Below are 15,636 nucleotides of genomic sequence, written 5' to 3' on the forward strand. Positions count from 1 at the left end.
TTGTAATACAATTGTTTCAGTTGTTCAAAAAAGATTAGTCTGCTTCCGAAAAGCAATGGAGTGTTAACATTTAGTAAATTTTAATGGATCAACTAGTGTGAATGCTGCCACAGCTCAGTCAGCAGTCCTCATTCAGCACCATTGATTAATGTGCAATGTAGTATTGTAATTGTTTACAATTTTCTTCCTTAATCTGCAATGTTCCAAATTGCTTGCAGGTTAACATTTCTATAATATAAATTAAGATCTAGTGGTTATTATGTAAAGATGAGTGTAAATAAAAGTTAAACAAGATATGTGTGTTTTATTTTAATTGTTTTACAAACCTGAAATGTGGTTAATTATAATATAATATGCACATTTAAAATATTGATATACATATATATGAAAGTATATAGTCCATCCAAAAATAGTCTTATAAGGTTGTCTGTAACTCACTAGATGCAGGCCGCTTCCAGTTCTAATAGAAATGTATGGGTAGGCTTATGTCCAGCTGTGGACGTCTTACTGTTGTCATCAGATGATCACAATTGATGAAGGTGTTAGAAAAATCTTTCTTGTATAAATCCTTGGCTGTGCTCCATTACATTTTGCATCTCCACTATTGGCAACTACATCGGCAAGCCAACAAACTGTTATTTGCGGATTTCTCTTTTAAAACCCAAACAAATCGATGCTGAGGGTTCGGCATCGCCTGCTATGCTTACGGCGGTAAAATTTCTAACAGAACTTTTGCTCTTCACGTTTACAAGGCACTAGTACATTGTGAGGTCACGGCCGGTGCGTGTGGCCGCCGGATGTTATAATGATTGCGCTAGTCATTCTGTCATATACAACACAAAGTGCTATGAAATAAATAGTTAAGTCTGGCGTCAACGTATTGTTGTTCAGCAGTGCAGCTCACCATCCTGTTGGTGGGTTACTCTCTCTTCGTTTGGAGGTAAGTTCGTAGGTCCTGCTGCTGGGAACAAAGTTCAGACTGTGCCAAAGAGATCCACCTTTGCCAGAACAGGCTTAGTGTTGCGTTTATTTATTTACTTTATAGGAGATAAACAGTAACAAAAGGCAGTAAGAAAGTACAAACTTAGAAGCTTAGAAAAATAAAATTAGTTCCAATTGTAACCTTATAACTATCTCACTAAGAACATATAATAATTTATAGTCAAACAATGAGAAAAACAAATAAAAACATTACTAAACAGGGATCAAAGACTATGGTTTATATATTTATATTTTATATTTATAATATGTTTGTTTATATATTTATATTATGGTTTAAATTGTATTGTATGTACTCAATAATTTCGAACAAAATTGTTACGTGTTTAAAGGTAACGGCAGCGCGTCCGGGGTAGGTTTGGATGAAGTGGGGAAATAAAAGAGTTGTGATTTGCGGCAGAGTTTATTGTGCGCGAGCGGGGCGGGCGGGTGCAGGGGCGGGCGGCGGTCAGATGGTGGGCAGGTGCGCGCGTTCGGGAGCCTTGTGACGGGGTGCGGCGCGCCCGCACGCCAGCGCCGGCAGCAGCGGTGACGACTGCACCTGCGGCCAGCGAGCGCACGTCACCACACCGGCACGCCGCCGCACGGTGCCATCGGTAACATGTCTAACAGAGACATCCTAACCGAAACCCGACCGAAGGAAACATTTTTATTATTCATTTCTTCTTGCTTTTCTTTGCGCGCGCGGAGTCTGCGTCGTGATCGTCGTGCCGCGAACTGGTGGAGTCGGAGCGCCGCTTGGCCGCCTCCTGCTGCGGAAGGTTCGGGATAATGATAGGAGCAGAAGGAACGGGCAACGGATTGTATGCACAAATACAAGGAAAGGAGACGAGGATGCAGATTACTATCGCGCGAGGGTACCTGTCCACGACGCGCCTTCTCGTAGTCGTGGTGTGGTGGCTGCGGCGCGCTGAACAGGAAGTTCTCGAAGAGCGCGTGACGCAGGAGCTGCTCGCACGTCCAGCGCGACACCGGGTCCTTGTCCAGACATTTCTGCACACACGGGGTACTCTGTTAACCGTACCATGCCCCCCTCCCTCCAGACCCTGGGCGCGTACGCCGGCCGAGCCGGAGGACGACCACAATGTTCGGCCGACGAGCTTTTAGAAACTAAAATAGCGCTTATTTGTATCTGAGTTTCTTATAAAACTATAAAATATATATTTATAAGATGTTTATCTGTTTTACTACAAACTGCGGGAACGTTTAAGGCGCGCGCCAGTCGTGCGTGCACCGCGTCAATGCTCTTACTTTTAAGAAGTCCATGAGGAGCTCATTGTTGGCGTAGCGCGGCGGGATCTTCTTCTCCAGCGGTTGCAGCTGCGTGGGCTCCGGCAGAGCCATGCCCTGCGTCAAACAAATTGACATCTTTGATCTTTCTCTTAAACATAATCGTCTAACGTTTCAATATATTTTTTTCTTACCTGGAAGAAGGTGTTCTGCGAGAATATGGTCATGTGTCGCGGCAGCAAGTCCCCGAGTGTGCAACGAATGAGGTGCAGCTGGTCCAGGTCGCTCTTGCCGGGCCACAGTGCCTCGCCCGACACCAGCTCCGCAAACACGCAGCCTGGCACACGCAACGTGACGCAGTCAGCTACGACTTATGGAATCTTTTCAGCGCAAACCTTTCAGTGAGTAAATATTATGGCCGATTTCAAGGGTTTCGCTGATTGCCCACCGCTTGCCACGACGGTCCGGTCTTCCGGGCGGTAGTTCAAGCAAAGTAAATAAGCATTCTTCGGACCGATGCTCGTGCCTGTCGGGGAGCTCTGACCTGTTTTTTGATATTAATGACAAAGCTAGCTGCTCGCTCCACTCACCGATGGCCCAGACGTCCACGGGGGTGCCGTACATGGTGTCGCCCACCAGCAGCTCGGGCGCTCGGTACCAGCGTGTGGCCACGTAGTCCGTGTAGCTCTCGCCAGGGCCTGGGCATGTGGGCGGACACTACGCTCATCTACTGCAGCTTACATTAAGTTCTATATTTATTTCCAGCGCGCACAAAAAACTGTCGTAGCTCAGCACGCCATTGAGTTCGGAAACTTTTTTATATCTCGGACCATCAGAATTCCCAACAACAGGTGAAGCGCCGGCAACCATTGAATAAATATACAATTAGAAGTTTTGTCCGATATCGACACAGTCGCTACAGAGATAATTACTGCTAAATCCGTTCCATGCTACATCGGTAACGGCTCCTCGATTCAAATAATCTTAAAGTGTTCTAGAAGAAAGAGTAAATGAATGGACAGATTTATCTACGGATACGCCAACTATCGCAACTGCTATTGAAGTTCTCGAACTACGAGCTACCGAGCGGCACTACGCTACGGCTGGCCAACTGATCGCGACCGCAGGCGACGGCAGCGCGTGCGCAGCCCGCCACTACGGCCAATATATACGAATCGCGCAGACTACACGCCGATGCTACTACTTCTACGCACCGCTCCGCAGTCTCGAATTTGTATAAAGATCTACAGCTAGGAGTCGGTGCGTTGGAGTCGTCGATTTGGATAGGAGTCAAAAGCTAAATAAGGCATCGGGCGGGCGGTAGGGCGTGCGCTGCCGGCGGGGCGGAGTGGGTAGTTACTGGCTCGCTTCCGGACGTCCACGCCGAACGGGATCATGGTGTGCACGGAGTATTCGGAGGAGCAGCTGCCGCCTGCGCACGCAAATAAGGAGTTTGGTGACAGGCACAGGGGCATAGAGGATAAGGAGAGGAGATGCCGGGACAGGATTGTGAATATGAAGTGTATGGTTAGGTTAGCGAGCCGATCCCGGCATCACGGACGAGCGTCTCGGACTACTAGTAATAAACACGCTTGCTCTACATGTAACAAAGTATCAATGTCATGTAACATTTATACAGCAGGTATAAATTTTATGCATACGCGTGAGCATGTCGTCGCCTTGCCTTGCGGCATGTTGGCCATCAACTTTAATTTTCAAAATGATTTTTGTTATTTAATAAATAATTAATAACGACTTTGATATTTAATGTATGGTGCAACAAGCGCCGCAGCGACGCGAACGACGCCATAACGCTTTACGCGCGGGTGCCGAGGTCAGCGGCGTCATCACTGCGCGTCGCGGCCGAGCTCGCGCCGGCGGTACGCACTGATTATCCGCGCGAAGCCGAAGTCGCACAGCTTGACGACGCCGTCGGCCGTGAGCAGGATGTTCTCGGGCTTGACGTCGCGGTGGATGCAGTTGTGGCGGTGGCAGTACGCCACGCCCTGCAGCGTCTGCCAGATGATCTGCTTGGACAGCAGCTCGGGGCAGCCCTGCCGGACAAGCGTGGTGTCAGTGCGCGGGGCCGCATCGGTCCCATAACGACAATAACATTAGTTTCCTGTTAACAATAGCACATTTCTAGAAACGTTTTTAATAGAATAATCGGAAACGAAACCGCTCCGTACTTTGACCGCTGGGTTCCTTAACCTGACCTGCAAACGCAGCGTCGTCAGCGCGCCAACGTAAACGATGGACACGGGCCGCCCCCGTCGCTCCTATTGAATGGCTGCGCAGGAGGCCTGTGAACAGCGACGGACATCCTACGGCTGCAACGACGATGACGTCAGCTGAACAACGTAACAACGCGACGCGCCGCCAGTCGCGACCACGTGCGGCACGAGCGCAGACACGTCGCGGCGGACGCGGGCGCGCGGTGCGATCCCGAACAATCGGGACAATTATTAACGAAGCCGGCGAAACGAGAAAATCACGCGGTCTTAAGAGTGGCAAAGCTAACATATAATACATAAATAATAATAAAAAAAAAATATATATATAAGTATTTATTAATTTAGAAGTCGAATGAGAACCATCCTAAAGTCCGAAAATGTTGCATTGCATTTGTGTAGAACTGGCAGCGTACACACAGCACTCCGTCATATTGTGTCCTAAAGATTCTCGGACGGCGACCGCAAGCCGGATGCCGCGCGCATGGAGGGGGGGGGGGGCAGCGCCCGCACTAGGCGGTGCGACAGTGTACTCATATGCGGGATGTCGATGGATACAGGCAACGCGCAACGCGAGGCCGTACGCGGTGGCGATCTTTTGGGAGAGTTTATTCCTTACAGTGGACATGATTCAGCTGAAAAGAACAAGCATTTCGACTATACTTCCATTACATAAACTAGCAACTTTCAATTAGCGAAATGTATTTATTGCGCTTATTGTAGTTTATTCGATGATATTTCTTAATATAGAAATTGAAATATTATGAAGCGATACGCAAATGGAAGTCCTAGAAAAAAAAAATTTACTTAAGTAATATTCCAGTGAGCAGAATGTCGCAGTTTGCGCTCCGAGCTCTGTGCTACGCCGCTCAATTAGGCAGCTGAATAAAGCGTGGACACTTTCCGGTTGCAGTGTTGGTTTAGTGAAAAGAAACATTTCTTGTAGAGGTGGTCAACAACACCATGTTCCATAACCAAGTGCGGTCCGTTCAACAGCACAGGGTTAACTCGATTAACCCCTGCAAAGTCGGAGGCGAGCGTCGCGAACGCGCTGAAATATGATTCGGTGCCGATTAGAACACTGAGATCATCGACAACAGAAGCGGCGATCAATTCTCCCACGAGAAGAGTACGTGACTCTGTTGATAATTGGCCTCAACGTGTAAAGGATTGTAGCGAGCCCACAAGTGAAAACATCTTTAACGAGCTTCATATATTTTTAATGATATTAACGTACTACAAATAACACTAGACACATTACACTCATAACTGCTTTATGTAACAAGAAAAAAAAATCTGGTACAGCTTTGGCTCGACTGGGTATTATCTAAAAGATTGTTTTTCAATTATAAAATACAAACGCTCCGTTGCAGGACACGTTAATTGACAAATAATACAAAGACAAAAGACTTACAAACAGACTGCACGTAATGATGAATGAAGCCTACAGCGAATGGGGTACATACGTGCGCGTGCGCGTTTTAAACAGTTAAAAATAATATCCATGCACAATAAATACTTTATGTCCCCTAAACTATGCGACGACTAAAATATAAAGCTGACGTCGAAGCCTACAAGTTGTCTACGACTCTCGTTTACTATTAAAATAACTCTGTGATGGATCAGAGGAGATAATGTGTTTTTGAATTAATGTTTCCATTGCATGTCGAACAATTTTCTGAAATGTCGAAATTTTAAAAATTACGTATCATAATTTAAGTAGCAGTGTTTGCTTAAGTTATCAGCGCTGCAGGTAAAGCGCTTTGTGCGCGCCGGAGCATCAAGCCTCATGAGGCCTCGTCGCAGTTCAGTTGGCGACGAATGCGGTGCAGGCGCACGACCAGCGAGCGGCTGCGGCCTCGGGCAGAGCCGCGACCTCGCAGCCAGCGCACGCGCACGCCCGACCTCCTCACGTTTGTCGCATCAACGTGCGAACGTGTTAAGGAAAACCATAGCATGCTTCTGCTTCTAGTGGGCACTATCGTCGGCTACCCTTCGGAGAGACTGCGCTGTTTGAGGAAACATTTTAATGTACCGGCCAGAGCCGCTTTGAGCCGCGCGACAGTGCTCCGAGCCCGCTCTTCGTTTACATTTACGTGTTCACCGGGCACGCGCCGCCGATGCTATTATACATCTGACAAAACGCGTTTATAAATCTGAAGAATGCACAGAGCAACTCGGTCGTTTGTCGTAGACAAGCGCGGCCATGTCACGCGCCTGCTGCACCAGCCCGCGCTGCTAACTACACAATTAATTGCTTTGGACAACGAACGCTAAGCACGCGTCGGCTTTGCTGACAAAACTTGTCACTGACAGATAAAATATATTGTGTGTGTTGTGATAAATATATTGTGGATAATAATTACAATTTCAGTTATAAAGAAGTTTCTTAGAGATTTTATAATAAAAGGATTTACCGCTGGTTCAGCGCAGCATCGCACCGGAAGTAAACTGCAAGCGACTTGCAGTCGCAACGTGTCGCTGCACCATCGTCGCGGTTTGACAGTGCTTCGCCGGCGATAAATCAACGGCTCTTTGTTAGTGACTTGCCTTGGTGATATTTCCTGATACTGGGCATTGCAGAGAGCACGGTGTCGAGAGCGCTTTGTTTACAACTGGTTTGTAGTGATTAAGTTCAAGGGCTTCCCCGGGGGGGAAAACGGTTGCTCTGAAGCTGATACGTAGATTTATTAGTAGAATGAAAAGTCACCGAGTTTTAAACTGGTTTTGATGGATGCTCCATAATTACCACTACAGTAAAGTTAATACGCGCGTTCTCAACGCAGACTCCGAGGCTTAACGCCGTAAATATTTTTCAATAATGAACGTCGCAGCTTACTCTCTTATTAAGTTAGAGCCAGCATGGTCTACAGTCGTAGCGGCTGCGAGCCACCAAAGCTTTACTGTTAAACATGTTTAGAAGCAATTAGCTGGCGGCCGTGCGGCTGGTGCCTGAGGAAATCACCCGCACGTAACTTTCGGCTCCGGTTGATAGTCGCCCCATTATTCATCCAGGACATAAGCACCGGATTTCGAGTTCCTAGATATCCATATCGATCTCATTCAGCTGCGAAATTGTAGAGGATTGTATGTAAACTATCTGCCACAAATAGTAATATTTTTACACCTGCAAACCAAAGGCGGTGACAGAGGCCGCCTAAGCGCAACTCACCGCCGGGTATTTCTCCAGCTCATGCAACACGGTGTGGTCGCAGTACTCGAACACAAGGTGCAGCTTCCGCTTGCGCCGGAACACCTCCAGCAGGTTCACCAGGTTCGGGTGCTTCAGATTCTGTACGAGCAGGGTGATGAGTTAGCAATACTGCGCCCGGTACCGGCCATCGAAAATAGATAGCAGATTAGAAAGGCTGTCAGTTACGTTTATCACAATAAAGTGGGGCATGGGCGACTCTTTGTTCAGATTCTGCTGACAATCAGGCTCCGTTTCGGAGCCGTATGTAGTCATAATGTACCGCAGCTGACATCCTGATATGCACACGCCGGCAGACATGTGATGCACCAAACATGACCAGAGCAGTCGACGTCTGAAGACGCAGAGTCCGGGAGTACCACCGATCGTCTCATTCAGAGCAGACGGCAGCGCGGGAGGCGAGTGCGTACCTTGAGCATGCGTATCTCGCGCAGCGCGATCTTCCTGATGAGCGGGTCATCGTCGTTCTCCAAGAACTTCTTAACTGCGACCAGCGCGCCGGTCTCGCGGTCGCGGCATTTGTACACCAACCCGTACGAGCCCTCGCCCAGCTTCGCCAGCTTCTCGTATCGCTCCATCGCACGGCTGCTGGCGCGCGACCTGCACACGCGCACACTGCTCCAGTCGAGAAAAAAAAATTTATCAAGGGAACTTGAACTTCTCAGATATAAAAAAACCTAATGTTTTCCATCGCGTTATTCCGCGTGACCTCAGTTCTTTACAGCTTCAGATAACGTGTTAATTGATAGTTTAAGCAGTTTCGGCTTCGGTTGGCCACCGAGCCCGGAGGTCGGGCCAGCGAACCCAACGAGCACCGGCGGTACCTCGCGGTCGCGACTTCCGGCGAGATGATGCGCCTGTCGATGGGCACCGACATCTCGCGTGATGCTTCACTGGAAGTTCATGCACACTCCGACTGGGTTCATGCGTGAAGTGGAGCAGCGCGAGGAGCGGCCCGCGCGGAGCGTCGGTCGTCGGCGGCGCAGTGACGCAGCGCGGCCACTGCGGCCTGACGCGCGCTGTCAGATTGTTCTTCTGGCGGCCGCAGCGCCAAAGAGGATTGTTATTATTGTTTATTTAACGAGAAAAACCGAAGACTACATTACAAACGTATTCCGAACAAATATGAACGTAGTTTACCGATGTTAATTAACCGCAATCCCCAAATTCATTATACACGTATATTATACATAAACGAGTTTTATCTCAAAAAGAATTTTTAATCTGACAATAAATTGAAGAATGTACAGGTAAGTAATGTCTCATGACCATTTACATATTTACTTAAAACGTAAAGGCAAGCATTATTAATTTTATCTTTATCATAAGACGAACTGATTGGTGATTTGCAAGAACCTCGCGAATTGCCCGAGGTCAGGAATCAAACTGTATAAAGTAAAAGCTGGTCATTAATTAGATTTAGTGAGACCAATGTCGGTCGCGAGCGCGCGGGCCGTTGTGTCTGCGTGTTTGTTGGCGGGCAATCGCCGCAGCTCCGAAAGTTCACATCCGATATCTACGTGTACTTAATGACAAACTAAACTTTAGTGCGCGCGTCGCTAACGCGCAAATAAAGCTTTCGTTCTCGGCGTCTTCTATCCGTTACTAAACAGCCTTTGTAAATGGTCACTGTTATTTAAAGTGACCCGCTATAAAGCAGTAATCAGATACGTTCATACATACGCAAGCCCTTGCTTAATTTAAATCCGCAGGTCGTTCAGTCTAAATCATACAAAACGGATTTCTGTGCAGGTCCATAGGCGCCGTGGTACATGAGTAATGAAGACGTCCAGTTTTTTTAGGACATTTTGTTTAAGGCAGGCTCACACAAAACATTTGACAGTCATTCGAAAACCAACCCGCGTCGTCGGAGTTGAGGTCGGTTCGAATATCATGAGCAGCGCCCAACCACGACCATTCCAGCAGAAAGGGGCCTTGCTGGAGTTTCTTTCGCCGTTTCTTCTCTCAGCGCTAACTCTTTTCGGAGTTGTGGTGGCGTTATCCGGATAATAGCAGCCGACTAAATCGAGGTTCGGTCCCCTGGGGCGACATTGTGTAGGAATACTAAACGCGTAGCATCGACGAGCGACACACCAAGCCGAAGTACCCTTGTGAGGGCTTTCGAGCATAGCCACTCCATGGAGTTTGAACGATCTAAGAGCTTGCTCCTGCTGCGCTACCAAAAAAGAGTTTTTACGCTAAGCGCCCTCAGAGGCCTGCTTCCGTGTACTTGCGAAATCTCCAAATGCTACTTGAGCTAATACGGTTTTTTTCTTGATAATCGGTTTTTTTCCTGATTTGTACTGACAAGTCAGGAAAAAAACCGAACCGTTGGTCGCCGTCGGACGTCGGTCGGAGTTGACACACTTGTTTATATAAAATATATTTGCGTATACCTCATACTGTCTCCTGAGAACAACCGGCGGCCGGGACGCTGCCGAAGCATGGGACTAGGAGACATACGCTGCCGCTGTAAAGCGCATCTGTTTAGAAGTAGAGAACTGTGGTTGCTACTCGAGCCCTCAAAGTTTATCAGCCGCAGTTCGGACCGGCGGCAAAACAATCGTCTTGTTAGGTTACACGCGGCTGTGGGAACTTTCCATGATGTTACTCCCGCAGGTAACCTGTGCAAGCATTTCGCAATAGCATTCCTTATGGAAAAGTCGTGCGATCTAATTCAGGCAATGGTCTTTAATTTAAATTAGGATAAAGAACCTCTCTTTAGTCTGAAAGAACTTAAAAAATGAGGAATCCTAATTGAAACGAAACACTTATGTAAAGTAAGCCGCATGGCTTGTAGTAACATAATTACAATTCTATTTATACACCTGCAGGAATGTTATAAAGGGTTCGCAGCGTAAAAACGGTTTGTTTTGATGACGCGTTGTCACGGCGATCCGCAGTAAAGTTTAACTTTAGGAGTAGAATATTTTACCGTTTCAGGTGTATTCCATTGTCGCTTAAGTTGTGGGCCGGGCGGGACTCGCGGCTTAGCATGTGATCATCTGTATGTGGCTCAGTGTGACAACTAGAACTACTAATGAGAATCTATACAGACAGGCAAATGACAGGGAACGTGACGGGACATGTACTCGCTGCCCATTTATTCGTGAAAATGATGTACTCATTGCACACTACTCGAAGGTTATTGCGTGGAAAATCATTGGGAACATAAACAGGCGCGGGGCGTGAGGTTAGAGCAAGTCCCGTGCGACTGCAGAGCCGCGAACTGAAAATCATGTTCATGAAATATATGAAAAGGCTTAGCATCCTATTGTTGACAGGATAACGCTTGGAAGATAAAGAAGATATATGGAAAAAGAACATCCCAATCCGGCCCTCGGTGGACGACGTTGCCTTTATTTATTTCGACAATGAATTGTCAAGTGGGAAAACTACGTTAAATCTCTCGCTCACAGCGGCACGAGGCAGAGGCGCAAGGTGCCTGCAGCGGCGCGTTTCCGTGCAGCAGTGTGGATCGCACCACCTGCTACGATGCACTGCGCAGTGACTTCACTTTTTAAACAGTAGACGAGTGCTCTGTGTCGGTTTCGACTTGCTTAAGGAGTATTCCGTCAGCGACCGCAGCGCTCCGGCTCGCGGCCCCGGCTATTTTTATTTGTAGCAAAGTTCTGACAATCACCCCTTGTACCAATAAATGTTGTTAGAGAGTTTAAAAAATTATAATTTCGTGTCGTCTTTTGCTAACCGAAACCTTAGTTATAGCAATCACGGAATACACAATGCTTCCCAATGCAACAATGATTTCCCCTCGCGTCGTTAGTTAATGGAATATGTGAAAATATGTAAAAAAAGATTTCGTCATCCAGAAAAGTAAATACTAATCTGTTCTATAAATAACTTCTCTGAGCTATTATTATTGCGCGTAAGGCGTGTGAGACGTTAGAGCCCCGTCTGGCGCGCGTGCAGGGTCCGCCGCTCCGTGCGGCGTGCGAGTGCGTTTGTGTGCGTTGTATCGGAGCGCAGGGTGGAGACCTACCTCCTGGGCAGCAGCGGCAGGTTGTTACCGAATAACCAGAGCCGTTTATCACCGAACCATTTCTCCATGCAGGATGCTACGTTTTTCCACGCTTTGCAAGTAGAAAATCGGCCTTCCGTGGCGGTATTCATTCGCGTTCCCGGCGGAGCGGGTGCGCTGGCGTTCCCGCCAAAATATGCAGCCCGGATTCAGCAGGCGAAGCGCGGCGGCAGCGGTGCCGGCGGCGGTGCGGCGACGTGTGCCGCGCGCCGCTATCGATCGCGGGCCGCGTCGACGGCCTGTTGCCATGGCAACGCGCGAAAGGTCGCGCGCTGCCCGTCCTCGATGCTATTGACTTTGATTTGCGTTCATAACAGTCCCGGATTTATAACAACCTGACTTAATGTATCCGATTTTAAATTTTTCTGTTAGTTTCAATCAGGCAAATGTATGTGGCAGCACGTGCATGGGTAACTAGAGCTGGAACTCAGCGTCCGGCCACCGCCGACATGCGGAGATCGTAAATGCTGCTTAGGCAAATAGTGATTTTGAACACGAAAAACTCTATTGTCTTTATTTTCAGACCCCATTTTAGATCGTTGCTAAAGATAGTGATATAAGCTATTGTTCGCATTCCGAAATCGTTAAGAAATAGCTGAGGTGGCCGTGAAGCTGTAGCGCAGTGTTGCTCACGCGCTGTTGATTCACAGCGCAAACAAGCTGTAGTCGCACAGATAACATTTTTTAATAGCATCCCGCCGACGCAAATGTTCACTGAAGCCACCGCCCCGCACCGCCTCGCACCGCCCCGCACCACTCCGCACGACCCCGCACACCATGGCTGTACAATACTTTTCTTCGCACCGCCCATACGTTATTTGTGAATCCGTCAACAATTTTCAAAGCTAACGAAAGCTAACATATGAAATAGTGTAAATATAATTACAAGCGCCGCCTAAATTTTGTTTTTGAGGGTCGTTCGAATTGATCGAAAGTAGACTTCCTGGGTAATCTGGATATTTGCATTTACCTTACCAGTTGAAACGCAACGATATGAAGCAGCGAGACCAGATGTCCGCACTGGCGAACTAATAACATTCGTGTGATGGTGCAAGGTATTCATCGAATTCCTTGAGAGGGTAGAGTACTTTTATGAATCTAAAGCATTCTAAAAAAAATTGTAATTAAAGTATAAAATGATTGATAGCAGGATATTGACTGGACGGAGTGGTTGCAAAGACGGGAGGCTGTTGCTGTGAGTGGGTGTAGGTGGGTATATTGCTGAGGCCTGTAGGCAGCGGCCGCGCCCCGACTCCCGCCGGCTCCGCACTTTGCGGACACTGCCAGCTGCTTTTCGATGGCACTGCTGGGCGCATTGTCGAGGTCGAAGAAACAGAATGGAATGGAAACCTAAATAAAAATTTAACGATTACCGCAGGAAGCCCGGAAACTAACGGTGATTTCGACAATGTCAATTTTTAGCCACTTCCGCACATGCAGTGGTAGTCGTGCAATGATTAGTGCCTCTGTGTTAACCCTATGGAGGGGTGAAACACGTGTCGAGTAATTTGGTGGTGGCGGTTGTGTGTCGCATTATTTGCCGCATACGCATTTATCAGCGGGCTGGCGGGCGGTGCATTTCATTGCACGACTACCACTGCATGTGCGGAAGTGGCTAAATATTGGTCCTTTTCTTACTTAGGATGGACTTCCGCTAGGTAACGCCTGATTCCATTAAATGTCAATTTGTTTGAGTCGGTCGCGTGTGAGGGCAGTTTTTAATTTGTTTGCTATCGTTGACGCTCTGGACGATTCCTTTTCGCTTGCTTTAATTTATTGATTTATTTATTTAGAAAAAAAGTAAACAAATAGAATGACTGATGTAATGATGAAAATGTTTATTAAAATAACGGGGGCATGTACATTAACAGAGATATATTATCATACGTATTATTAGCAATTACAAATTCTGATGCTGCTTTTCAAAGGCGTGTACAATATCCGACATGTTGTGAGACATTTAAAAAAAAAAAACAAGATTAAACTAGTTATTAACTTATTAATGACTTGTTTTTCAAAATAGTCCCCTTGACAGTCTGTGCATCGTGACATCCTGCCAGCTCGTCGTGCAAAATGTAGGCGCAGAATGAGAGGGCTTCTTTACTCTTTAGGAGTCCGTCAAAGAACTAGGCGATCATATTTTAACTGCGCTTCTTCCTCTCATAATTTTCTTACGCAAATCTTCTAAAGAAATACCCACTGAGAAATTTGCCTTTTGTTTTCAGGACCAAAACCATAAATCCATTTAGGGCACCACCGACCGTTTCAATATTAGTTCGTGATACAAATCAATACGACGGCGTTATTAAACTTCAATCTCAATAAGAAGTGTCTTGAGGTGTAGAGAATCTGAGAAGTAAAGACACCGACGAACCACCGAAGTGGCAGGCCACGAACCGGTCGCTGCGGCGCGGGCACGCGCTCCACATCGGCTGGACCGTCGCAAAACACTATTGTGTGAAATAAGACTATGCAATAAAGAATGCTATTATACAATGCTTATATTGGTATCAATACCTGGGTATTTATACATTTATATCGGTCGTGACTAGCGCGTTAACATTTGGGCGACTTCTTGTGGCTTCAAGTGTCGCGGATACGAATACTTCAAACAACGCCGGACATTGTTCATTGTTCGTTTACATCGCGACGTCTGCCGGGTGCCGGGACTCACGCGGCAAAGATGTACCCAGCTTAATACAAAGCTTCTTCACGCTTAAAATATCGTATGGAATATCTTAAATTTAACTCAGAGGCACCAACACCAAAGAGCCAACCGAAGTCTGTCGTGACTGTTGCTGAGTGAGACCGCAACGACAATGTTGTCATACAAATACATTTTCACCCAATAAGTTCATAATTCCGCTGAAACGGATTTTATAAGCTGCCGCTAATGTTGTGAAAATAATTGATTGAATGATAATGTGCGTGAAAAGATGTGTGCAAACTTTTCTGCACGGCACCTATATTATCTTTGTCTTGCGAAAACGGTATTATCAATCTGTATGATTTACTTAGTATTAGCTTTTTCTATTAGAATTATAAGTACATGGTTCGAAAGTAAGAAAAATTGTATTGTTTGTAAAAAATGTGTAAAAGAGAACGAAATAGCGATTGATTTTAGTGATATATATTGTATTAAACGCTGCCGTAACGCGCCACTCGGCCAAATTGGAAGAAGCAGACGAGGCAGCGCCTGCGGGCCGCGGCGGACGTGACCAGCACTTCGCAGCGGATGCACTCCGCGGCGCACCGGGCGGCACCCACGGCTCCACTTTTGCGATGTAAAACATAATTTATCATTCGGGTGTGATATGGATACTTACTGTGTATCTCCGCCACAAGATGGCGTTACTTTTAAAACAAATTGTCACGAATCACGATATAGTGACAAAACTAAAATGTTAAATTGTTTTAAAAATGTGCCACTTTAGTAGCGTAGACATGATTAGATCGGATGTTTAACCGTGTGTGATACCATCTCTAACGTTAAAGCGTACTATTTGGTACAATGCGTAGCTAGTATTTCCTGATTTTTGCGTATTTTATGTATATAGTATTCGAAATATTACTTATTCGTATATATAATCATATCGACTAATAACGAAAATCAATCAATACTGCTGCAACCTAATGTTAAAAATCTTTAGGTTAGACGAATAATTCCAGCTTAATTACTCATTTTGAAAACAAAAAATGTCGATGTTTGTTAATGACGGGTAGTGGGACGCTGCAGACAGACGTACACTCTGCTGCACAAATACATACGGGCATGCAGCAATGTTGCAACAATTAATGATTTGGAACACACGTCACCCGTCTTTGTTTTTATTTAAATCTGATAAGGAAATGCGCTCCACCGCCATCTATCAGCTATCTTAACAAACCGGTCGAGAATAAACGTCAAAGTGTATTGTCTCTTTCTC

At 46.5% G+C, this 15,636-nt stretch overlaps 1 protein-coding gene across 1 annotated transcript; it reads right to left on the minus strand.

The window, feature by feature from the left end:
- Positions 1-1,655: 1,655 nt before the first annotated feature.
- LOC137919953 (cyclin-dependent kinase-like 4) lies at positions 1,656-11,769 on the minus strand. The gene is given in 9 exon segments (XM_068763177.1): positions 1,656-1,758; positions 1,760-1,992; positions 2,251-2,346; positions 2,424-2,566; positions 2,820-2,927; positions 4,118-4,283; positions 7,633-7,752; positions 8,082-8,271; positions 11,672-11,769. Coding segments are annotated over 9 exon segments (1,227 nt in total). The 5' UTR covers positions 11,740-11,769.
- Between the last annotated feature and the right edge of the window lie 3,867 nt (positions 11,770-15,636).

Source organism: Battus philenor, unplaced genomic scaffold, assembly GCF_028537555.1.
Source record: "Battus philenor isolate CCGP_79_NKW_IND1 unplaced genomic scaffold, ilBatPhil1.0.hap1 SCAF_17, whole genome shotgun sequence".
Lineage (NCBI taxonomy): Eukaryota > Metazoa > Arthropoda > Insecta > Lepidoptera > Papilionidae > Battus > Battus philenor.